Consider the following 26,144-nt stretch of genomic DNA (forward strand, 5'->3'; position numbering starts at 1 on the left):
GTTAAAATGTTGGTAGCTCATTGTAGGCGTTGTACTAGTAAAGTTTTATTAAAACCTTTGCATAAAGACTTGTTGGTGTGTACAAAGCTATCCCCACTTGCAAGAATGACCTCAAGCAGAAGCTTCACAAATAAAACTGAAGGAGATAATTGTTTGAAGGAATACAATTATGTTTTTAAACCAGACTTACTGAAGTGAGTTTCTTAGTCTTACTCAGCTAGGCCCAGTTGATCAATTTGATATTTTAAAAATATATTGTGGCTGACTAGTATGGTACCGGTAGATCGTATGGCCACTTTGTTGTCTCCCTATCAAAAGTAAAACATTGTGTAAATGTATATGATATGATATATTATTTTTGTTTGAAATTACTTTTGTGTTCTTGTTTTTAATAAGCAAATTATTACTTATTGTTTACTCTTGCATTATTAGGCTTTTTTATTGGCAGTGGCTGTTTGACCGGCTCCAGTCTTAATCTGAAACACTATTTGACTGGTCAATGGTCATGACGTATCTTTTTCTCTTTTAAAGCAAAGACGAGAGGAGAAGAAAAAAGTGCCTATATAACTTCTAAATTCAATTGTTTTAATCAACTGAGTCAGTGGCGCGTGTGATCTTTCTCGGGCTGGTCATAAAATCCTGAAGTGATAATGTGGAGCCCATGATTTGTCCTGATCACCCAGGCAAATTTTAAAGTATATATATATATGCAAGGTATGCTTGTTTCACAAACCTTGTTATGGTTTGCCTTGGTTAGGAACAGTATAACTGCCACATATATATATTATATATGTAACACAAAACATCAGGGTCAATTTCACACTTTCTCCTTGAAGATGCCATCCTGCTACTTATTCACACCACAAACAGAATTAACACCTTGCTAGTATGAAAAAATCTGAATATCTAAAAATTTAAATAGAAATGAGTTATAGACAAGTTTCAAATAAGCTTAAATCTCCACGTTCAGTAGTAGCTATGGTGGACTCCTCATAAAACAAAAAAGATAAAACCGATATTAGGCTATACTGTATATCAAAAAGTGGAGTGGTACTAAACATTCAGGCGAAAGTGAATGTATCCCTGCAAGGGGTGGTTTATGGACAGTTCTCAGAAGGTAAATTAGTTGGATGGTCTACCATAGACATTCGTTATTGTTTTTAAACTAGAGTGCTTCAGATTCCAGAACAAGATTAAAGTTGCAAATTTTTTAAGCTACTTTTTGCCTATGAAAATAGTAAAAGAAAGTGGAGCTTTTTTTAGAAAGAAAAAGAAAGCTAGAGAAGAGGAACTAAAAGGGAATAAAGGAGCCATGTTGAAGTTCGTGAAAATTTCCTCTGCTATTAAAGAAACAGAAGAGGTTAGCAGCCACAGTAAATCGCTACCTCAAGTTGAGACGGAAGAAGAAGTGTACCTCGAGCAAATCAATAATATGAAATTTGCTAATATGAAAGAATTTGAATACATAAAAATTCAAATAAGAATGAATTATAGACAAGTTTCACATAAGCTGAAATCTCCACGTTCAGCGAAAAAGATAAAACCAATATTTCGGCGAGTCCGATTTGGCTAGTCCGATTCGACGAGTTCCTTATTCGACGAGAGCCTGTTTCGGCGAGTGCCCTATTTGGCGAGTTTTTAAAATTTTATTTTTGAAAGGGAATTATCGGGTACCGAGCCTAGGATACAACCTAGTTCGTACCATGAACAGTTCGGACCGTCAGTTCGTACCTTGAAAAGATCAAGAGAAAAAATTAAAAAAAGCCGAAGTCGCTGATCGCAGTTTCCGCAATCATTTTAAAATTTTCCCCCTGAAAAGATCAAGAGAAAAAATAGCTCAAAGCCGAAGTCCGCTGATCGCAGTATCCGCAAACATTTTTCCGCAGTTTCCGAACACATTTTTCTGCACTTTCCGCTAACCTTTACCCTCGCTGTTCGCAGTTTCCAAACATTTTTCAGTTTCTGTTAACCCTTACCCTAATTCTAACCATAAAGTAATCTATGCTCTAACCCTAACCCTCGCTGATCGCAGTTTCCGCAAACATTTTTCCGCAGTTTCTGAACACATTTTTCCGCAGTTTCCGCAAACATTTTTCCGCTAACTGCAGTTTCCGCTTACCCTAACTCTAACTATGGAGTAATCTATGCTCTAACTCTAACCCTCGCTGATCGCAGTTTCCGCAAACATTTTTCCGCAGTTTCCGCTAACCCTAACCCTCGAGTTTGTTTCAAATTGTTTGGGGAAACTACGATCAGCGACTTCGGCTTTGTGCTACTAAACTGCAATCAGCGACTTCGGCTTTTTTTATTTTTTTCTCTTGATCTTTTCAAGGTACGAACTGACTATACGAATGGTTCAAGGTACGAACTAGGTTGCACCCCCGAGCCTAACTGTTTTCACATCGTTTTAACGTCGCTGAACATGCAGAAAGGAATAAAAATTAAATATTTGAACTATTAAATTAAAATTCGTCATGTCAGTTCAGTTGAGTTGTTTTTATTTCTGACCATCATATCAAAAACAATACACGTCAACATAGCAAAAGTAGAAGCGACAAAACGCGAACGCTAAAACGTGCTTGAATTCGTCATGTCCGTTCAGTTGTTTTTAAAGTAGAAGCGACAAAACGCGAATGGTAAAACGTGCTTGTGACCAAAGTAAGTTATTAAGTTGAAAAAAATTTGGCACGGTTGCAACACCTTCAGAAAAATTTAAGATATGAAGGGAAAATAAAAAAAATAAAATGTTACAAAAAAAAAATCATGTTTCAACACCAGTGCCACATACTTACAACCATACCAGGCCTCGAAATTCACGGCTAACACCGCGGACATGTCCACCGTCACAGCATGTAATGTCTGTGGGAAGCTACCACCTAGATCGGTCATATTTGTCCACTGAGAAAGAACACAGGCGCTAACGAAACAAATCGTCATTGCATAGGACGAACAATTGTTGCGAGAATATAATTTCCCCCACATTCTAGCGCACATCTAGAAAATGTAAATACTGTATCGCATAGGCGTCAAAATAGGGTGGGCCGGGTGGGCGACGCCCACCCTGCCGTGAAACGAGGGTGGGTAAAATATGTTTCACCCACCCTGTTTTCATGACACTTATGTCTTATGAAGTGTTCGTTACAATTATTTTCGTTTTTCTTGAACGCTGGATTATCCAACCAACTGCAGTGCAACTTCTTGTTTTACGCTATGTCTCTCGCTAAGTATCCGACAGAACAATCTACCTATCTATCCGCCCCGATAGCTCAATTGGTTAGCGCGTCATCTCTGGAACGAAGAAGCTTCAAGATCAAGCGGCGCTGGTTCGACTCTCGGGGTGTGCGCTTGAGCAACGCACGTTAAGGACTGCTCTCCATTCAGCGGCATCTAATGGATGGAATAGTTCCCCGGCAACAAGACTTCAACAATCGGAAACTTCACTCTGTCAATCTCGGTGACCGGGCCTGCGTCAGTGATTCAAAGCCTTTACAAGTATGCGAAACTGCCAGGATAAAGCTCTGCAAAAAGCTTTCCCAGTCCGAGGATAAAGATTCAATCAATCAACAAAGCAATTCCGCAACAACGCTGCGTGGAAAAAAAGGGGTACGGTGCTCACTGCACTGCTGTTGTTATGGCAACTGCCACAGCTAGCAATTCCGGCAATTCCTGGTGAGAGAAAGCCACGTTTGATCTTTTCTCCGAATGGTCTCACTTTCGTTACGTCACAATCAAACTTCAGTTTCCGGTCAGCGTAAGGGAATGTGAATATGACATCATAATGAACATGACAATAAAATAACCGATACAAACTAAAGACGTACTGAAACAATCGCTTTTACAAATCAAAATGCGGCAAATCCGAAGGCGCTACTTTAAAGATAACAGGTCATGAGTCACGCGCTTTTTAGGTCGCAAAGGAAAACATAAAAGAAGTTTGTTTAGTTTAGCAGCGCTCATAAGATCGCAAGGCGCAAGAAAGAGAACATCCAACCTATTAAAGCTTAATTGCTGCAGCGACGCTAAACGCAATCTTTGTGAGAAAGACTAACCACACTTTTCGAAATTACCGTCGGCAATTGCCGAGGTGATTGTAAGGACCACAAGAAAAAAACTAATTTTCTTAGACTACACCAGACTAGGATGTTGTTTCAATCTTACTATTGCTGGATGCTTTATTTGGGTTACTTCCTGCTTCGCCGGCGCTTAGACACGTGCCCAGCTGGGAGAATCTTTTATAGAAATATCACCCTATTTGCATTGATTTAACTCCAGTAGACGTCAAATTATTGTAAGCATCTACTCCTTGTTGCGCCTCGCTTTCCGTTATCTCGTCCAGCTGATACAGCATCTGATGATACCGATTCTGACTAGTTCATCAAACAGACTTTGTGTTGCTCGCAGTGTCCCAATTGTGCCGAAATTATGTTGGCATATAAGCTTACGTAAATCGAGGCAATCTTCTCGCAGGGAGCTCTTGATATGTTACCTGTACCTGGTTGAGCAATTAACGTTATTTTATGATAATTCAACGTCGCTTGATGTCGAATTAATGTAAAACAAATGTAAATTTCTTATTGGGCATTGTTACGCAATATAACCCGCCGGGAAAATTAAATCGATTTGTGCTGACTCGAACGTTGAATCAACCCAAAATTAACTTACTTTCCTCCTCCCCGTGAGTTTTTTAACGTGAATTACCGTAACAGCGTGCGTATCGCGTTGCTCGCTTTATCACTACTTTTGGTATTATTACATCACAACAAATCAAACAATGCGTTCGTGATAGACTACTCTAGTATATTTTTCGCTTCTCGTTTTACATGTTTTAGTACAATCTTTTCCTAAGTGTTCACAGCAATTGCCGAGGCAATTTCAACTTTTGCCGTTTGGCCTCGGCAACGTTTTTGCCAAAGTAAAAATATGCTAATTTTGAAGACTGAACCATTGCGAATTTGCAAACATATACAAAACACATTCAATGAAATTTGTTTGAAAACTCTCGCCCACCCAGAATTCTTCTTTTCTAAGAAAAAATCGACGCCTATGCTGTATCGTGTATCGGTGTATCCCTTAGCTTCCATTCAAGCAGGAAAACTTTCGATTTTTACGTTGTTTCAACTTCAACGATGAATGACATTGAATCAGCGTAACAAAGGTGAATTCTTTGCTAAAAATCGATGGCAGTAGCCTATGTAGGCTACTTCTACACTAATCAGCGCAATTTAGTTAAGTCTTACGTCACAATGGCTGGCTTTTGATATCCGAGTGATATTAATAAGGCGAGGTTGGTTACAAAATTAGATTATACCAGTAGGCTATTACAGCAAGATGCAGCAAAATTTGTTAAGTTTTGGAATTACAGTAAGATTTACTAAGAAAGAAAAGGCCTACTCACTCTGACTTTGTTTAAGCTTGATGAGTTTATTACAACGAAAAGTGGGAATTAAATCACAAACTGATAGAACCAGCTTACTAAAAACAACCAAGTTACATGGGTTTTTTTGAACGTTTGGCAACGTAAAAACGATCCACAAATTATACATTTTTGCTACCTAAGTAGTCTTAGCCTAGCAAAAGCTTCTCAACCAAACGACAAGCGCCCTTAGGGGTAGGAACTTTAACATACTGATTATATCAATTGAACGAACCGTCAGATGTATTGTTAAGTTGTCCGTCCAATTGTGACCATTTCAGCATTCAACCAGAGGGTTGATTATTACTTTAAACTGTTTTGGTAATTACACAACAAACAAGAGCAATAGCAGTGGTGGGAAGTTGCATTTTTCCTTTGTTTCGAGAAACGCAACCTCGATGACGTCATGAATAGTGTAGCTTCTGATTGGTTGATGGTTTGTGATTCAATGGGATATCAGTATGTTAAAGTTCCTACCGCTCTTAGGTTGTACATTACTTGTCGAATAGTTTTTGTACGACTACACAAATGACTTGGTTTACATTTCAGCTTGCTGTAAATGCTTGAAACTTGATGCACATTCGATTGAAGTCTTTTTGTTATTTTCTCTTTGTTATTTCATAGAGATGGTGATCATTTTCTTCTACCACTCCATTTTTGAAATGGAATGCTGTCTGCTGTGTGATCTAGTGATGGAATCTGCCTGTGCAAACTTGCAAAGGCCCTGCCAAATGCCAATGGCATTAATAGTATTTTTACATTCCAATTATTATAACGACATTTACTGAATAGATCACTTGCAACTTTTTCAGGAATAAGGTTGCTTTCATTACTGGCGGAGGTTCAGGTATTGGTTTTCGAATAACGGAAATCTTAATGAGGTGAGTGATTTTACTTTTTAACTGTGCAAGTTGGTAATTTTTATTGTTCGATTGATTCTGCTTATTTTGACCAACTAGGGGCTGACCATTTTTCTCATGCTGCCCAAATAGTCACAATAACCACAGGAAGATATGTTTTGCAACATAACAGGTGAAACAAGTTGCCAAGATTACTTGATAGTGATTGATTTCATTTACTTCAAAATTTAAATTAATCAATATGTAGAATGAGCACTGAGCAGTCTACCTGGTGTCAGCATATGTCTGAGTACTGAGTAGGTTACTCAAAACTACTCACTATAGAACAGCAACCATTGCGTTTCGCTAACCGTGTCGGTGTAGCTTCTGTGGTAGCTATCAAGGATCCAATCAAGTCTGTGGCATGAATTAGTGATGCGATACTGATGAGACCAGGCTCATGGGTGAAACACGTGTCTATCGCTGTCGACTTTTGCTACAATTGGCTGCTGAAAAACAAAAAATTAATCAATTACAATAGGCCTAGTTCGTTTGCTTGATGCAAAACATTCCCTTCAGCCCTATGGGGATATGCCGACTAGCTATGGTTAAAAACGTTTTTTTTAGTCGCCATTTTGTAATCTTTTTTCAGGCCTCAAAATTTACGGCAGACATTTCCGCCGTCACTGCATGTGATGTTCGCAGGCAGCGGGAAGTACCATATAGATCAGACATATTTGTCTTCCGAAAAATAACACAGGAACTAGCGATACAAATCGTCATTGCATAGCACGAACAATTGTTGCGAGAATATAATTTCCTGCACATTCTAGCGCGCATCTAGAAAATGTAAATACTGCATCCCTTAGCTTCCCTACAAGCAGGAAAACTTTCGATTTTTACTTTGCCTCAGCGGTGGATGACATTGAATCAGCGCAGCAAAGGTGGATTCTTCGCTAAGAATCGATGGGAGTATCATATTTCTACTCTAATCATGCACAACCGCCACTTAGTTCAAGTCTTACGTTACAATGTTTGGCTTTGATCTCCGATTAATATTGATAAGGCAAGGTTGGTTTGGTTACAAAATTAGATTATACCAGTAGGCTATTACAGCAAAATGCAGCAAAATTTGTTAAGTTTTGGTATTGCTGTAAAAAAGAAAAGGCCCAGGAAAAATTCAGAAACCAAATTTTTCATATTCCCAACTTTTGTCCAAGGAAGTCGGTGAATGAGAGCACAGCTATCAAATGCAATCGAAATACAAAATAATCGAGAAGTAGTGCACAAAATATCCTCATTTTGCAAGATTATTATATGTATTTGAACAATGCAGATGTCTGAGATTTCCGCATACTTCCGTCATCTGGGAAAAGTGATGGTGGAACATAAGCATTTAGCAAGTTCATGCGAAAATTTGTCCGGTTCCAGTGGCCCCTGCAAACAGGCTATAGACAGTAACCTGTGAAAGATTTCAGTGGATAACATGTTTATTAAAGTGACCCAAAAAAAACTAAATTTTGATTTTTAAACTTTTTCTTGTTTAGACCTCTGCATTATGGTCCAAAATGACACCTTGCCAAGTTTTGTTGAGATTGGTCCACATTTGACGCCCTAGCAGTGGGTCGGTACCCCCGCCGGGTCAAAATCGGCCAATCTGGCTGTATCTCAGCAACCGGTAGGCCTAGAATGCTCAAATTTGGCTTTAAAGAAGCAGAATGCATGGTTTCCTATCTAACTTTCAGAGGGTTTTGGGGTCTAAACCATTTAGTTTATGAAAAAAATGCAAAAAACACATTTTTGACCAAATGTGGCCCCCATAAACGTGTAATAATTCAACTTTTAGTTTAATATACTACACTAATTGACTAATAACACAAAATTTAAAATACAAGCAACTTTTGTTTAATCATAGACAAGCTTTATTGCTTTTGCACTTTGGTTTACCACTTAACTTTCAACCACTGACCACTGTAATTACCCATTAAATAATTCAAGACAGTTTTTTTTTTCATTTATTGTATTAGTTTACCACTTAACATTTCTTAAAAGTGATTTTGTGGTTGTGTCCAGCTTTTGGTGGACAATGACTTCTTGGCTATATCTCAAACTTTAGAACGGTAAGCATGAGTGACTTTGATTGCTTTGTCCAACTCTTTCTCACTACTAGGAGCAGAAGCCCTTTCCTCAACATCAGTGACCATGTCCAAAACTCTCTCAACAACATCATTTGTAGCAGGCATGTTCTGTAGCAGAGTTTTGAATGATGAAAACTCCTCCATATGGTGCCAAGATCTGGGACTTTTATGAGTCAGACATTGAAACTTGGGAAAAACGGTAATGAGTTCAAAAGAGTCTGATCTGATTAAGTCAGGCAAGCGAGTGGAGTTTTGAATAGTATGCATTTGAACTAAGCCCTTTCCAATAACGGCTCTCTCAGAACTTGATCGAAATGTTTGCATCTTTTGCCACATTCGGACCTTGGTGGATATGCTCACACGATCACTTGCAAAAGTAAACACAACGTGGCACTTAATGAGGTACCACAGGTGCAGGTTGAGTTTCGTGCGTGTAGTAACAGCCATTTCAAGGAAAAGGTTCAGGTAGCCAATGTTGCTTCTTTTAGGAATGGCATTTGTGAGAGCGTTCCACATTTCTTAGTCATTCACTTCAGCATTTGTCAAACTTGGAGATGTAAACCAATATTTAACATAAAAAAGCGTTAACATACCATACGGTACTGGAAAAAAGAAGCCAGTTCTTGCAGTAGTACTGAAATGTTTAAATAATGAAGCAGAAGTGTTGGTTGATGTGATAAACACGAGGGACTCAAGTGGATCAAAGAATGAAACAAGAAACGTGATTGAAGCACTGAATGCTGTCAATTTCAACATAAAAATAGTCTTGGGTCTTGTTTTTGACACAACTGCAGTAAATAGTGGTTAGAAAAGTGGCCTTACCGTTCAATTTCAAAGCCATATAGGACACAGTATCCTTCAACTAGCCTGCAGGCATCATAGCATGGAGCTTGTTTGTGGTGGAGCAGCTTCAGTGGTCTACGGTAACACAGAATCACCACATGAAGCTGTATTTAAAAGCTTTGCAGAAGTTTGAGTGAACGATATAAATGTTTAAGTTTATGAAACTTTCCGAACGAACAACAGAAAATTGAATAGAATTAAAGAATCAGTTCTAGATTTCTTATTCAGTTGGCTTTAAAATGGAATAAACATACGAGAAGATTTCAAAAAGTTGGCTAAATTGTCCATTCTTTTTCTTGGTGGTACTTTCCGGTGTGGATACAATATTATACGTTCAAGGCTCCAAGTGTGTTTAGCACGTATGATGGCGAAGATCGTTTATACCATTCAAATTGCCTTGTTCAAGCAGCAGTTATCAGAAAATCCAGCTTTTACAAAAGATTGTGGTCTTGGGAATATATATTCACTGGCTTCTTTTTTAACACTTTTTAATGTTAAATATTGGTTTACATCCCCAAGTTTGACAAATGCTGCAGCGTATGACTTATAAATGTGGAACACTCTCAAAAATGCCATTCAGCTCACCTCTAAAAGAAGCAACTTAGGCAACCTGGACCTTTTCCTTGAAATGGCTGTTACTACACGCACGAAACTCAACCTGCACCTGTGGTACCTCATTGAGCGCCACGTTGTGTTTGCTTTTGCAAGTGATCGTGTGAGCATATCCACCAAGGTCCGAATGTGGCAAAAGATGCAAACATTTCGATCAAGTTCTGAGAGAGCTGTTATTGGTAAGGACTTGGTTCAAATGCATTTCTAAACTCCACTCGCTTGCTGGACTTGATCGGACCAGACTCTTTTGAACTCATTAGAATTTTTCCCAAGTTTCAATGTCTGACTCATAAAAGTCCCAGATCTTGGCACCATATGGAGGAGTTTTCATCGTTCAAAACTCTGCTACAGAACATGCCTGCTACAAATGATGTTGTTGAGAGAGTTTTGGGCATGGTCACTGATGTTGAGGAAAGGGCTTCTGCTCCAAGTAGTGAGAAAGAGTTGGACAAAGCAATCAAAGTCACTCATGCTTACCATTCCAAAGTTTGAGATATGGCCAAGAAGTCATTGTCCACCAAAAAGCTGGACACAACCACAAAATCATTTTTAAGAAATGTTAAGTGGTGAACTAATACGAAAAATGAAAAAAAAAACTGTCTTGAATTATTTAATGGGTAATTACAGTGGTCAGTGGTTGAAAGTTGAGTGGTGAACCAAAGTGCAAAAGCAATAAAGCTTGTCTATGATTAAACAAAAGTTGCTTGTATTTTAAATTTTGTGTTATTAGTCAATTAGTGTTGTATATTAAACTAAAAGTTGAATATTACACGTTTATGGGGGCCACATTTGGTCAAAAATGTGTTTTTTGCATTTTTTTCATAAACTAAATGGTTTAGACCCCAAAACCCTCTGGAAGTTAGATAGGAAACCATGCATTCTGATTCTTTAAAGCCAAGTTTGAGCATTCTAGGCCTACCGGTTGCTGAAATACAACCAGATTGGCCGATTTTGACCCGGCGGGGGTACCGGCCCACTGCTAGGGCGTCAAATGTGGACCAATCTCAACAAAACTTGGCAAGGTGTCATTTTGGACCATAATGCAGAGGTCTAAACAAGAAAAAGTTTAAAAATCAAAATTTTTTTTTTTTTGGTCACCCTAATGTTTATCTCTTCATCTCCACATTTTAAGGCTTTTTGCATAACGGCAAAGGTACTTGCTTGGTCAGATCCTTTTAACAAAATCTCTCAGTTTCTTTCCACATATTTTGTGAATAGTATTATATCGTTACCAATACTTAATTAAGGCGTTATCCACATTTACACGATTATCCGTAATAATGCCCTGTTGAAACGTTGTGCCTACAAATCTTCTGCATCATTTTTGGCAAAGATTTCAATGTATACACAGTTTTCCATAAATCAGCTAAACCACTTCTTTCCATCAGTTTGCACCCTGCTCCGAGAAAGGACATCAGTTGATAAAAACCACCAAGTCGTAAGTGAACATATTTGAAAAGGCCAATTGTCCTGTTTAATTTTGAATGCTCTGAAGTGGAGGGGTTGGTCAAACGTTAGCGGTGCACAACGTATGCTCATTTCTCTCGCTTGGTCTTGAACGAATATCATTGTAGGCTACTGTAAACAGCTTCATCTGTTGCGGGATTAAGCGCTATCATAGGATTAAATGATGCTGACGAAACCTGAAAGTCACCTTTAACTACATTAGCCATGAACCCTTGCCATTTTACTGGCTTAGAATTGAATATTATATTTGAACACAACCATATAGTGCCAAGCAGTTCATGGTGCGTTAACAACACGGGAGAGGCATTCAGCTGCTTGATTAGTAGCCTACGTCTTTCCAAGTAGTCTACCTGTCTTTGCAGCAGTATACGACTTGACTAAGTTGCCAAAATTACCTTATTCCAGTAGTTCAGTTGCACTGGCGTGGCGTTTTTCAATAACTAGTGGTCGAGTTTGTCATATACCAGCAGGCCTCGAAATTCCGGCAGTCATGGCGGACATGACCTCCGGAATGACCTCGAATGTCTGCCGAAGCCGACTCATTGGTCGGTCATAAATGACCGCCGCAAAATTCTTGACAAAAATAGAGCTAATGCAGCAAAAATATATTTTAAATTTAAATTGTTTGTTTAACGCGAACAAATACGGAGCTGAAACAATAATAGTACAGGCAATTGCTTTAAAGATCACATTAGAGTGGCGTGGTTAACGAGCTGATGGCAAAAATAGCCATTTTTACATCATTTCAACGCCTTGCAATGTTGCCTTGAAATAAAGTTGTCTGAACTTTTCGGTAGGATATGTATTCTAATTTTAACAATGAGGATTATTGCGTTACATTGATCGTTTGTTAAAAAGAAACGTCACAGAGAAGCAAGTCTCAGCTGGGTTCCGCACGTGCTTAGGCGAATGTGGCGACCGTATTCACGCTGATACTGATAGAAATAGAATTTCTGCACAGAAAGGAGGGTGTTAGACTAACACTATTATGTTAGTTCAGGGGTGGGGAACCTGCGGCCCGTGTGACTGTTCCATGTGGCCCGCGTCAAAATTTTATTTCGAGGAACAACTTCAGACTTTGAAATACCGGTACAAGAAAATTTGTTGTCATTGGAATCTATGCATGGAACAACACGTGATGAAGACTTGTTTGAGAGGCTTGTAGTGGCAATGCGCCAATTTAATCTATCATTTGAAAGGTTGAGAGGTCTTGCAACAGATGGTGCTCCAGCCATGGTGGGTTCACAAAAGGGGTTAACTACACTTGTAAAAAGAGAAATGACACGTTACGGCCTTAATGCAAGTGATTTAGTGGTATGCCACTGTCTCATTCACCAAGAAAACTTGTGCGCGCTTAGTGATGTCATGCCAATAATGATAAAATGCATCAATTTCATCAAAAGCAGAGGTTTGAACAGCCGCTTGTTTACTGGAAGGGCTGAATACTGATTACCACGGCCTTGTCTACCACTGTGCAGTTCTGGCTGAGTCGTAGCGACATGCTTACACGCTTTTACTTGTTGCGAAACGAAGTCGATCAGTTCATGAATAATCAGGGAAATCATGTCGTTGAACCCACTGATAGCCAATGGTTGGGTGACCTGGCGTTTATGGTTGACATTAGCAAGCACCTCTCCGAGCTCAACGTCAAGTTACAGGGACCGAGTCAGCTTTTGAACTCCTTGTTTGCAAAAGTGAAATCATTTGAAGCTAAACTACATCTGTGGAAAGTACAACTTGAAAACAATAACAGTATAACACCGCACATTTCCCTACCTTGCAAGAGCAAAAGCCTTCTGCAACAGCTAAATATGCCCATGTATGTGTCAATCTTACGGAGACATTTAATGCAAGATTTTTGGACATAAAGAGTAAAGAAATGGAGTTAGATATTTTTGCCTCTCTATTCAATGTGGTTGCAACTGATGTTCCTAGTAACTTCCAACATGAAATAGTAGAGCTCCAGAGTGACGGTACGTTGAAAGCGATGTACCAAAACGTTCCACTGCTCAACTTTTATCAACGCAACATAAATGCTGATAATTTTCCAGTCATGCGGAAACATGCTTTGAAATATGTGTCTCTGTTTGGAAGCACCTACCGTTGCGAGCAGTTTTTTTCCAAATTGAATCTAACAAAAAGTCGGCTTCGCTCCAGACTGACTGATAAAAACGTGGAGATGCAGTTAAGAGTTGCAACATCTTCTGTGTCAGCAGACATCACACGACTCACCAAAAATAAAAACTTTCAGCCATCCCACTAGCTGTGAAAGTGAAATAAATCATTGTCTACTTCGCTGCATTTTTTATCTGTAAATAAAATTTCGAAAATTTTAGTGGCCCACCTGTGATATTTCTCATTTTATGTGGCCGGCAATACTATACTACAAAGGTTCCCCACCCCTGTGTTAGTTAGCACTAACACTATTGAGGGCTAACATTATTCAGTCACAAATGCGCATTTGTCTGGACGGTCCTGAGCTGGAGATTTATGACCCCGCGCCGGCAGTAATCGCTTGGCACAACGATTCTATAACGCCAAAAACCACGGAATAAGTGATCGTAGTTGCTTTTGTAATAAGGAAATTTGCTTTGTTGTTTTCAATTGTGTTTATTGCGTCATTACACGACTGTCATTAACGCACTGATTTATTTGCAAGCAATTTGCTCCAGTATACTTCAGGGTCGATTAATTAAGCCATCAACCATTGCAGAGTTATTCTGTTCTAGAAAATCTTCTTCTACAAACCCAACTACACAATACTGTAGTGTGATTTCGTGCAAAATCTACATGCAAAAAATATGTCCGGTTGAGATATTAAATGTCCGCTGAAAGGGCCAGTCCGGTAGGACATGCTTGACTGCCGGAAAAAAGTACAAATTTCGAGGCCTGTACCAGTCATATCAAATGGCCAAAACAGTGGTTGACGTCAGTTATGAACGCTCCCTAACCGTTATCGAAGCTTGTCAGTCGCAATACCGATGCTGATGGTGCATTCTTTTGAAACATTTTTCGCCTAGTTGGGCTCGCCCAGATATCGTGTACCGCACGTCGTTGGTCTGATGAAAGCCATTCAGAGTGACTTTGCCGAAATTTTAATATGCCTTCCAAACCAAAGCTACAGTTCTCAACTGGCGAAGAATTATTAGCATGATAATAAAGTGAATAAACATGACAATCGACGTTAAAACTGGTGTGTCCGTCATGATACTTAATTTGTCCGCCGTAATAGCTGCTCAGACCGGACACGTTTGTCCGCCGTCAACAAAAACGAATTCCGAGGCCTTTTTTACGTTTTTCATACTACGATATTTCTAATCGTTTCAGACATTTTCTCAAGCAAAAACTGTTTTCGTTTATCTTTACAAAGAGCTGCAAAATAAGTTGTAGGATTAGAGCTGCTGAATAACTTAATATACCGGTACATTAGTTCACTACAGTTTTGAAAAGTGATACTAATGAACCATTCAATTCAAGTGCTACCAAGTAAGAAGATGAGAACTGTTCGGATGACGAAACCTGGGAAATGGTCCCAGTGGTGACCAACTGACCATGTTAACAGTCAACCTCATTTGTTGCTTGTCTCAATTTATTTTATTACTTAGTTCATACTTTATTTTTTTCTTTGTGTAATTTGTTTATTTCTAACCCTATTATCATGGTTAAAGTCTAATTGGTGAATTTGCAGTCCAGTCGACCAATAGGTTAACAACTTATCGATAAAAAAAATTAGAAAGTACTACACTAAATTAGCAAATCTATGTTCTTTCAATTCGAATTCAAAATTAATAAACTTAAAATTGCCAATTTAGTGTGGTGACTGGTATTCTCTACTTTTTTTGGTTATTTTATCAGAGTCTGCTACTATTCGGTGAGTCCGATTCGGTGAGAGCCTTTTTTGGTGAGAGCCCTATTCGGTGATTTTTTTTGAATTTTTTTTTGAAAATTATCAGGTACCGTAGCCTAATTAAAACCCCAAACCCCAAAAACCCAAAACCCCCAAAAAATCCCAACCCCCCAAAAAAAACCAAACCCCCCAAAAAACCCCAAAAACCCAAACCCCCAAAAAAAACCAAAAACCCAAAAAAACCCAAACCCCCCAAAAAAACCCAAACCCCCAAAAAAACCCATTCCCTAACCCCGAAAAAACCCCATCCCCAACCCCCAAAAAACCCCATCCCCCAACCCCCAAAAAAACCCATCCCCAACCCCCAAAAAACCCCAAACCTCATCCACCAAAAAACCAAACCCCCCAAAAAACACAAAAAACCCAAACCCCCCAAAAAACCCCAAACCCCGGAAAAAAACCCATCCCCCAACCCCCAGAAAACCCCATCCCCAACCCCCTAACCCCCATCCCCCTAACCCCCATCCCCTAACCCCCATCTCCTAACCCCCATCCCCTAATCCCCATCCCCTAACCCCCATCCCCTATCCCCTAACCCTATAACGGCAATGATAATTAGGCTACGGTACCCAATAATTTTAAAAAAAATCACCGAATAGGGCTCTCACCGAATAGGGCTCTCACTGAAAAAGGCTCTCACCGAATCGGACTCACCGAATCGGACTCACCGAATCGGGCCATTCCGATTTTATCACACTAGTCATCCTTTTGGATCATTGGTGAAGTTAAAAGAAAATTTTAATAATTATGTTTGGTGACGAAATTTTATTTTGGTAACTTATTGATGATCTGATGTCTTGATTATTTCAGAATTTAAGCAAAAGTGCAAATTTTGTTCTAATATTCACATTTCAGACAGATTGTTGGTGCAAGAAAACGTCCGTTATGTTTGATTCGTTTGTTTTTTCAAGCACAAAAAAGGACTCATCTCTATCGCGATACACTTGGATACGATTCAACTCACCCATGGATACGCCTTAACTCACACTTGGATACACCATGAGCCCTCAACTCACACTTGGATACACCTCTACTCATACTTGGATACACCTCAACTCACACTTGGGTAACCTCGATTCACACTTGGATACACCTCGACTCACCCTTGAATATGCCTCGACTCACACTTGGATACACCTCGACGCACACTTGGATACACCTCAACTCACACTTGGATACACCTCAACTCACACTTGGATACGTCTCGACTCACACTTGGATACGTCTCGACTCACACTTGGATACGTCTCGACTCACACTTGGATACGTTTCGACTCACACTTGGATACACATCGATCCACATTTGGATACACCTCGACTCACACTTGGATACACCTTGATTAGGCTACTTTAAAACGATTTAGTTGTAGTGCTCATATGGAGAATTTGATGTCGTATGTACTCGAACCGGAACGTCCGGATTTGGAGGTATCTCTGTTGTCAAACAGTGTTTGTATCATGATTAAAGCACAATTGTCTGTGTACACCAGGGTTCTGTCTTCTCTCCTCTACTTTTTACCATTGTGATTGATGTGATTACCGAATGTGTATGAGAAGATTCATTGATGGAGATACTGTACGCGGATGATTTGGTTTTGTTGAGTGACACAATGGAAGACCTGAGAGAGAAATTTGAGATGTGGAAGGAGTCGCTTTAATCTAAAGGTATGCGTGTGAACTGTGAACATCAAAAAGACAAAGGTCGTAATAAGTGGAACGGAAGGGGAAATCACAATTAGCAAAATTGACCCATGTGGTGTATGTGGAAAAAGAGTGATGGCAAATTCTGTTAAGTGTACAAAGTGCAGGAAGTGGGTGCATGGGAGATGTGCAAAGATGAAGAGAGTGACATGTAGATCCGGAGATGGTTTTGAATGTGAAAGATGTAGGAAGATTGAGGAAGGAATGGTTGGTCCTGTTGAAAAGCTGAATGACGAAGTTGAATCCGTGAATGCCTTTTGCTATCTAGGAGATAGATTGAATGCAAGTGGTGGTTGTGAAGCGGCAGTGACTGCAAGAGTAAGGTTTGGTTGGGTAAAATTCAGAGAGTGTCGAGAGTTGTTATGTGGTAGAAGATTTCCGTTGAAAATGAGGGGAAGAATTTATACTAGTTGTGTGAGATCTGCAATGCTGTACGGAAGTGAGACAACATGGTGCTTACGGGAAAACGAATTGGCGATTTTAAGAAGAACTGAGAGAGCGATGGTGAGAGTAATGTGTGGTGTGAAGCTGATGGACAAAAGGAATACTGAAGAACTGATGAACTTGCTTGGGTTGAATGAAAATGTTGATAAGTTGGCGAAAGCAAATGGAGTGAGGTGGTATGGGCATGTTTTGAGAAGGGATGAAGATGATGTTTTGAGAAGAGCGCTGGAGTTGCGAGTTGAGGGTCGTAGAAAACAAGGAAGACCCAAGAAAACATGGAAAAGGCAAGTTGAGGAAGAAAGCAGCAAGGTGGGCTTGACAAGAGAGGACGCGTTAGACAGATCGATGTGGAGGCAGGGTGTGAAGGCAATTGCGGCATTTAGAGGTGAATGCGGCCACCCTCGGTAACAGGGACATCACCGGATTAAAACTGGACTACTACTACCGTCTGTGTGGAGATGGAAATCCTCTAAAATCCCATGGTGGCATCTGTTTGAAGAAATTGTAATAGAGTGTTCAGAGGAGTGATGAACTAATTTAAAACCTAGTTCTGCTGTCCAACAGCGTTTCATGATTAAAGTATAAATTAGCGTATTACAACGTAATTAGATATTAAGGAAATAATAGAATCACCAGTCACCACCATGGTGGACATATCAGTGGGCAATCGCCTCCTTAAAACATAATAAACTGACTTTATACATTTTTTCTACTTTGTAAAGTGTATGAAATTAACCTCCCTCCCCTTAACATTATTAGCATGATCCACCACTGGAACTTTAATGCTAATTGATTAATTAACTTATAGTCATTGCTAGATATACCCGCATGATAATATTATCTTAGCTAGTTTACATTTACCCCACTGTGAAACAATTACAACATAAACCGTTTCAATGCCATGGATACCGGAAGGTAAACATGAACACCGGCTACCTAACTTATCTCTACAATTGCTCCTACTGTAATATATTCAGAAGCTGTCGCGAGATTTTCAAGAACTTTCGTCTTCCAAATCGATTGTATCCGAATTGGCTGCACTGAATTGCAGCAGACTATACTCGAACACAGGGCTGCGATTTTTGCCTTTTTCGGTGACGAGGTCACTCGACAGTCGACACGCGCCATCACTATTCGACAAACGCCGTGCCTTACGAAAAAACAAAACAAAAAAAAGGAAAAAAAACTGAGAGAAGACTAAACGTCGTCAGGTCGAGGAACAATCGGGGGGGGGGGCATCACGTGATGCAATCATAAGAGTGCTGACTTACGTAAACTTTTTTGCGCCAGGTACTTCAAAGCAAGGTCTAAAAGCGACGCTTCACACGAGAAACTACAGAGGCGTCAGCGCCGCCATTTTGAACACTGCGGGAGAATGCTTTGATCGAATTTCCAACGCCTGGCATCAAATATTTCGCCACACACGTTTTGTGCTATTCGACACAACGGGTTTCTTTTATAGATAAAATAACCGAAGTAGGCTACTTTAATTGTCAACGTGTTTGCAAGTTTGTATTTATCTCTGACTTATGCACTTGTTGTTCCAAAATTGCAGAAATGTTTTGCAATGGGAATAAAGAATAGTAGATAAACACGGTTGCAACTTGACTTCCATCCACTAAAAGGGTTTCTGTGATTATATACGTAATGGGCGATTTTGCATTTGCATTCACAAAAGCACACAACCCAGCTGGCAAAACTCGCCGTTTTTACATTGATTCAACGTCTACGAGAAGCGAAAAATATACTAGTGTACCGTAGTCTATCACGAGTCACGACCGCACTGTTTGATTTGTAGTGATGTAATAATACTAAAAGTAGCGATACGCACGCTGTTACGTTAAATAACTCAGGGGGAAAAGTATGTTAGTTTTGGGTTGATTCAACGTTCGAGTCAGCACAAATCTATTTAATTTTCCTGGCGGGTTACATTGCATACCCCGACAGCAAAATCATCATTTTTACATTGATTCAACGTCTACAGACGTGAAGTCAATGCAAAAATAACGAATTTTGCTGCCTCCGTAACAATGCCCAAGAAGAAATTTACGTTTGTTTTACATTAATTCGACATCTAGCGACTTTGAATTATCATAAAATAATGTTAATTGTTCAACTAGGTACCGGTAACAAATTAATATCTCACTGCGAGATGATTGCCTCGATTTACGTTTACACTAACATAATTTCGGCACAATTGAGATACTGCGAGCAAACACGAGTCTGTTTGATAAAGAACTAGCTGTCAGAATCGGAATCATAAGACGCTGTATGGGAGGATGAAGCTGTCGCATCGTCACTGGAATACTTGAAGACGCAAAACTGCCCGTTCATGAACGCGCAATGCCATATGATCAGAAGCATTATTTTTCTTTTCTGCCGAAGAACCGTTTATCCAATTTTGTACTACTTTTTTAACTGGACCCCGTAGCTTTTCTAATTCCGATTTGTTTCCGGCATAAAATTCTTTACAAATTTTGCAAAATACCACACTAACTTTTCCTTCTGTTTGATAATCTATAGCAGGTAAATTTCACTTTTAACTGTATCTTCTTACACGATGATTTATATTCGCAACGACACCGGTAAACAATAAGCATTCGATGAAAGAATAACTTTTGCGTAACAATAAGCCGGTATTTATAAGGTTGCAAACTTTTTACAGTTCACAAGAGCATTGTCAGCGCATAAAATAGCTTGCATGATGCTCTGGGCTACCGCCGTGTGACACACGATAAAGAAGAAGCGCATAAAATTTCGTTTGATTAAACATTAATTAAAGCATACGGCAATTGTCGCAGCAATCCAAGGTGTGTTGATTTGGCTACGGCAATGTTTTTGTCGTAGATGCATCACTCAACCAGCGTGCGATTAAAAACTTAAAGTAAGTGACTCTGATACCACACAACTTGTGCGGTAACTCGCGGCCAAACGCTTATAATCTGACTCTTGTGACGTCATATTACTATTCGACAAACAAGCGTAGAATTTTTGGTCGTTCGACAAGAAAGAAAAAATCGCAGCCCTGCTCGAACATAGGTCGAGGTTTTCGCAACTGATTTTAACCTTAAAAAGTGAGGGTTGATCAATGGACACTGGACAGAACACCAGGAATGTGGAGACTCCAAATCCACATAAAACACTGCGTCTAATACCAATGGAAGGATTTCTTAACAGTTCATCGTCTTGTTGCACTTTCAGTCATTGGATTGTGTGTCTGCCAAAGACAGTGGTTTTCGAACTGGCGCCCTTCACTTTGCAGCCGGGCTCAAAATAAGTGACCTATTTAGGGTTTGCTGATTGATTTGTTGGTAACCACTAACTAGCACCTATACTGTTTCAATAGGCATGGATGCAAAACTGCTATCGCAAGTCGTAAACTGGACCGTGTCGTGGAAGCGGCCAAGAAGCTGCGTGATGCAACTGGCGGGGAATGCCTTCCTCTGCAGGTTGATGTCAGAGAGGTCGGTTATGTTCGGAACAGTTCACTTAAGATAGAATTTTGCCCGTTTATAATCTTTATATTGGTAATGTTACTACTTTTCACTAACTAGTACGGCGACACACGGTGGCGTACGCAGACTATTTTTATTATGGAGTTCAAAAAGTTTTTGCTTATTCGAGGCTGTCAACCTGTAACTGTTGTATTTCTAGTTTTACTCCACCTACTTACTGCGTGCTTATACTCATGTTGGTACAACGCCTCGACTAAACATATCATGTTAGTCAACATTGCAAAACAATTCTTTAATAATTAATTTGAGTATGGAAGTAGCACTTCACCAATAAGTCCCTTACGACAGTGATTTTCAATCGGTGTTCTGTGACGTGAAATCAGTGTTTCGTAACAGGTTTGCTTGGACCAGAAGCTTCCAGAGGTTAGGGTAATACTACATCACAAGAATTTACTCTTCTGGTGAACTAGTCTTTTAATCTACAACAAGAAGTTCCAGAATGTCACGTACACAGAAACTCTCTAGAAGCAGATATCACAATAACAGATTGTGTAACAAAAAGTTACTATCTCTCAGTATCATCGAAACACCTCAACAGAATTACGCAATAAAATAGTTAACCCATTGTAGAACCAAATGTAGCTTACAGCGAGACTACGCATACTGATTGTGACACCCTGACATCAAAGGAATTGAAGTCTTAAGATGTGAAACGATAGTTGAATCATCTTGTTGTAGGCCATTAGACACTCTAGGACTAGGTGGGTGTCTAACAGCTATCTTATGTGCAGCCAGAGCAGATTCAAAAAGTGATTGATGACGTATTGTCCGGGTACGGGAGACTTGACATTTTAGTGAATAGTAAGTTTTAGCTTTTGATTTTCTTATCAGTTTGGTGTTCGCAGGCTTTATGATCCTAAAACGTTGAGAACTTGATGATCTAGATTTGTATGCATGGTTTCATAAAGCGAAATTCTTTAGCCCAAATGTATTACGTTTGAGAATGCAATGCGCCCGGTGTGTGTGAGTTCAAACCAAATAAGCGAAAATATTTGGTTTTGCCAATATGACGGCAAGGTAAGTGTGAGACGTCCTTACGTGCGATGACCTCATTTGTGTTGCAGACGCCGCAGGAAACTTCCTGTGTCCGGCCGAGAATCTATCTTTCAACGCCTTCAAGACTGTCATGGAGATCGACACCATGGGAACGTTCAACGTCACCAAAGCTGCTTTCGAAAAATATTTCAATGTCAGTGAGTTCTGTCGCAGCATGTCTTGGTGGTGCGCCGGTAGTGAACTTGGAGTGGTTTAAACTTGACCATGTCAATGGCCATGCTTGGTTTAGGTCATACAGGGAATATGGTTTCCACCACTACAACTCATATTGAAGTACATTTGAACCTGTTGATTTTTGATATACGAGCTACTTAAGTGAAGGCAACATGTTTTCTATGCCATTCCTACATTTCGAAGTAGCTACTTTTATGTAACAAGTATTAACTTCCATTTTATTTATTTACTATGCTAAGAAACGATGTTGTTCAGACTCACGGGGGTAACGTGATAAACATCTCTGCCACCCTGGCCTACCGCGGCAACGCATTCCAAACCCACGCAGGGTCCGCCAAGGCAGCAATAGGTGAGTGTTATTGTGCTTGGTTCAATTCATTTGACGACTGGGCTGCAACAAACTGACATCTCTTTGTCTTGTTTGGTTGCCTGCAAGAATGGACGGTAGTTTGTGTCGGTTCTCAGGCAATTTTAAATTTCAATTGCTGAGTTACTTTAATTTGTTCGCCTCAAACCTCGATGCTTTCCATCTGCTTGCTATCCGAGGTTTCACTGATATTATTTCCGCAGATGCGATGACGAAACATCTCGCAGTGGAGTGGGGCGCCAAGAATATCAGGGTCAACTGTATAGCCCCCGGGCCCATCGGGGGCACAGAAGGAATGCGACGTCTTGGTGAGCCGTTGTTGATTATTTTCGGGCTATCTCTTAACTGAGCATCGCTGTCGACTCGTGTGGTGGTCACGTGACATCTGTACAAATCCCGCAACGATGGTTGGGTTCTCACGTGCACAGTTGAATGACAACACGTTTTAAGACGGTTCTACCATAAGAATACTGTCAACCTGAGTGACCTGTGTCAGTGATTCCAAGTCTCTACAAGTATGTCACACTGCAAATTGTCAAAATCCAAAGATCAAACTTTAGAAGTGTTCTTCATTAGGAATACCGTGGAACATGTAGTGAGGTTCCACGAGTTTATTTATAATGGATTCCATGAGGGTTCCTCGCGTTTTAATGGAATTGATTTCTTGGATTGCATTGAGCAACATAGAACATAGATTGTAAAAGAAATACAAGAGCAAAGAGTTATTAAACTTCTTACTTTTTAACTTTTGTAACAACTGTTTATTTGTTGAAGTGTCTACTCACATTTTTAGGTGTAACAACAAAATATTTAATTTTGTTACAAGCAATTCGTGATTTTTAACTTTTGTGTTTGTGTAGGTTCTGTGATAAACGCGGTAGTAAATCAAGGGGTTCCGAGATGACAAAATGGTTAAAGAGCGCTGTTTTAGGAGGTCTTTTTCACGTGCTTTTAATTGATTTGTATCGATTACCAGAAAGTCTTCTGTAAAGGATCCCACGAAGGTTTTGTGGGATATCTCCAACTTATGTTCGAATAGACCAAAGCTGATGGTCATCTTCTTCCACAGGTGGACGGAGCAAGGCGGCCGATGCTGCCCAGCGGATCATTCCCCTACAGAGGTTCGGCACAAAGACGGAGATAGCCGATAGCGTCCTTTATCTATCGAGCGATGCATCGTCGTATGTGACTGGGACAGTCCTTGTGGTAGATGGGGGGGCATGGCTCACCTCACCCAACGACCCAGCTATGTTGCAGATGTTGCTTAAGAGTGACATGTGATTGTCAAACCAGGTCATTAATCCACGAAGCAATTTGAATGAGTGGTAATTCCCCGATCGTGGCTGGGCTTGCTGATCAAGTGTAATTATTGCAACAATATTTTGTTACCGAAGCGCATCGTCACTCATCTACGCGTCTATCCGACCACACCATGTCTCATAGTGTTGTTTTGTGTGTTTCTCTAGAACGTGACGTGGCAACATGTTATTGCAATTCATAATGAATATGAAAGTTCCGCTTGGTTGGGCATCGTGGGTTGCTTGGGTAACTACGTTGACTCAAAACTTTTAATTCAACATTTCTGAGTCGCTATCGTGCTCACAGACGTCGTTCCATCATTCCTGATATATTGGTGGCGGTTACGGTCTGCTTCGTGTTATGACGACACCACTTGAGGCTTTTTTGACTTCTATGCAGATTGGTTTGATAGCGATGAAACTTCTTTAATGTTCATGCACAATTTCGGAGCGATCGGTGAATCGTGTTTGTGACACTGCGGCACATGCCGATGTTGCCATGTAGTTCTCCATCTTCCCATCTATGCACATTGCAATGAAACACCCCTATGCGTATAGCCTAAGTAAAGTTCGCTGCATGACCAACTTGATTAATGTTGTGTAGAAGGCAATACTTTGTCGCATCATGTGGTTGTAAAATGTGTAACGTGTAAAACATATACACGGTAACCCAAATTTATCATATTACTGTGACATGCCACTACTACATCCCAGCTGGCGATGCCTGTCGTTCTTGCATTAATTCAACGTTTGCTAACGTTGGATCAGTGTGGAAGTGACGAGTTTAGCTGACTGGGGTTTAAAATTATCGCTTTATCAACGCAACTTTTATCAAAGCACGCTTGATATCTTCAAGACATAACTTTCCCTGGGTAAAATTGAATTTCCGAAAGATGATGATGTTGTTTTCGCTAGTTTGTTTTATTTGTTTTCGTCATTGTTTTCAGTGTCGTCAAGTTATAGCCTATCTATTTTGTGAGTCGTACAAGGCCTATGGTGCGTTGCGCTTGAAATGGCTTTGCCCGTGGTAGGATTTCTTTGTGGGGTTTTCTTTGCCTGCCTTGCTCTTGTTGCTATGAGCTAAACGCAACAAGACGTGTTCCCCTTAAGACCATCAGCACTCTTGATAACGCACCATGGCCGATCTTCATAGCAACTGTCCATACAAATCTTCAATATATCAGCTAAAGTTATGTAGGCTAATAAAGTTGTAGCCTATATATGTTTATATGTTTTGTTACATTTTTTATTTTTTTTTTCCCTTTATATCTTAAATTTTTCTGAAGGTGTTGCGACCGTGCCAAATTTTTTTCAACTCAATAACTTACTTCGGTCACAAGCACGTTTTAACGTTCGCGTTTTGTCGCTTCTACCTTTTTCTCGACCTTTGCTATGTTGACGTGTATTGTTTTGATATGATGGTCAGAAATAAAAAAACAACTGAACTGAACTGAACTGTGTCACAGATCTATTTATTGTTAATAAGAGAACTATTGAATCATGTGGTTGCCTGCTTTGTTTTATCGATTGGTAGCGCGCGCTACTTTTAAAGTAGCTAATGCTCTGTTCTGAGCGTAACACTGGGAAAACAACGCAATAAATCCTGCATAGCGCGCTACTACCCACCTCTGGATATAGGTGACAAAGAATTTATTATTAGTGGGCTACTCATTGCATTGTTTATCACGAGGCCTTAGCACCCAACACTTTGTCTCCTGTGATTGTGAAGTAATGGAGAGTGACCTGAACTTAATTATAGAGTTAGTCGGTTTTGCAAAGCTTGTGCCCGTAACATCATCTTTTTTATCCTTCACGTTTTCAACATCCTGGGCCAATGACCTTATTTACCCACTTGTCTCAACTATCAGGATGTTGTTACCACTTAAATGGCAAAAGTGCTGGATTCTGCATAATAATCTTTGTGAAGCTACATTTTCTAATGCAGTTGCTATTAAGACCAGGAGCTCGCTGAAAGTTGAAGACCTAGGCTTGGTTGAGAATTTTTTGGAGTTGAACGGTGAATTAAATACCTAGTTGCTCAGAGGCTCCGATAGCACAGTCGGTGAACATTGCGTGTTTGTTCACAAATAAATAACATGCAGTTTGGTTTGGAATAGCTAGCCCAGTGGTTCTCAACCGGGGTGTCTCGGCACCCTTGGGTGCAATTTACAGTACAATATTCTTGGGTGCCGCGAGCTATTTTTCATATTCATTCTTTGTCTGTTTTAATTGGTTAGCTAGAATATTGTTGCTGATGAAATTTTTGTTACATTGTTAAAGACAAATTCTAGAGGTCTTAGAATGTACTGCTGCATCCTAAAATCAGGGCTAAAGTTGAAATTAAAATTAACCCCATATTCATTGCTATGT

General features: G+C 39.9%; 1 protein-coding gene across 1 annotated transcript; it reads left to right on the forward strand.

Moving 5' to 3' along the window:
* On the forward strand, nucleotides 1-25,652 carry LOC145786715 (peroxisomal 2,4-dienoyl-CoA reductase [(3E)-enoyl-CoA-producing]-like). The gene is made up of 9 exons (XM_082598438.1): nucleotides 1-194; nucleotides 6,226-6,294; nucleotides 20,711-20,828; nucleotides 21,611-21,680; nucleotides 21,944-22,068; nucleotides 22,365-22,458; nucleotides 22,680-22,784; nucleotides 23,546-24,423; nucleotides 25,241-25,652. Exons 1-8 carry the CDS (start codon nucleotides 7-9, stop codon nucleotides 23,755-23,757), a joined length of 981 nt encoding a protein of 326 aa, XP_082454564.1. The 5' UTR covers nucleotides 1-6; the 3' UTR covers nucleotides 23,758-24,423; nucleotides 25,241-25,652.
* The last annotated feature ends 492 nt before the right edge of the window (nucleotides 25,653-26,144 follow it).

Source organism: Aplidium turbinatum, chromosome 17 (genome assembly GCF_918807975.1).
Source record: "Aplidium turbinatum chromosome 17, kaAplTurb1.1, whole genome shotgun sequence".
NCBI lineage: Eukaryota > Metazoa > Chordata > Ascidiacea > Aplousobranchia > Polyclinidae > Aplidium > Aplidium turbinatum.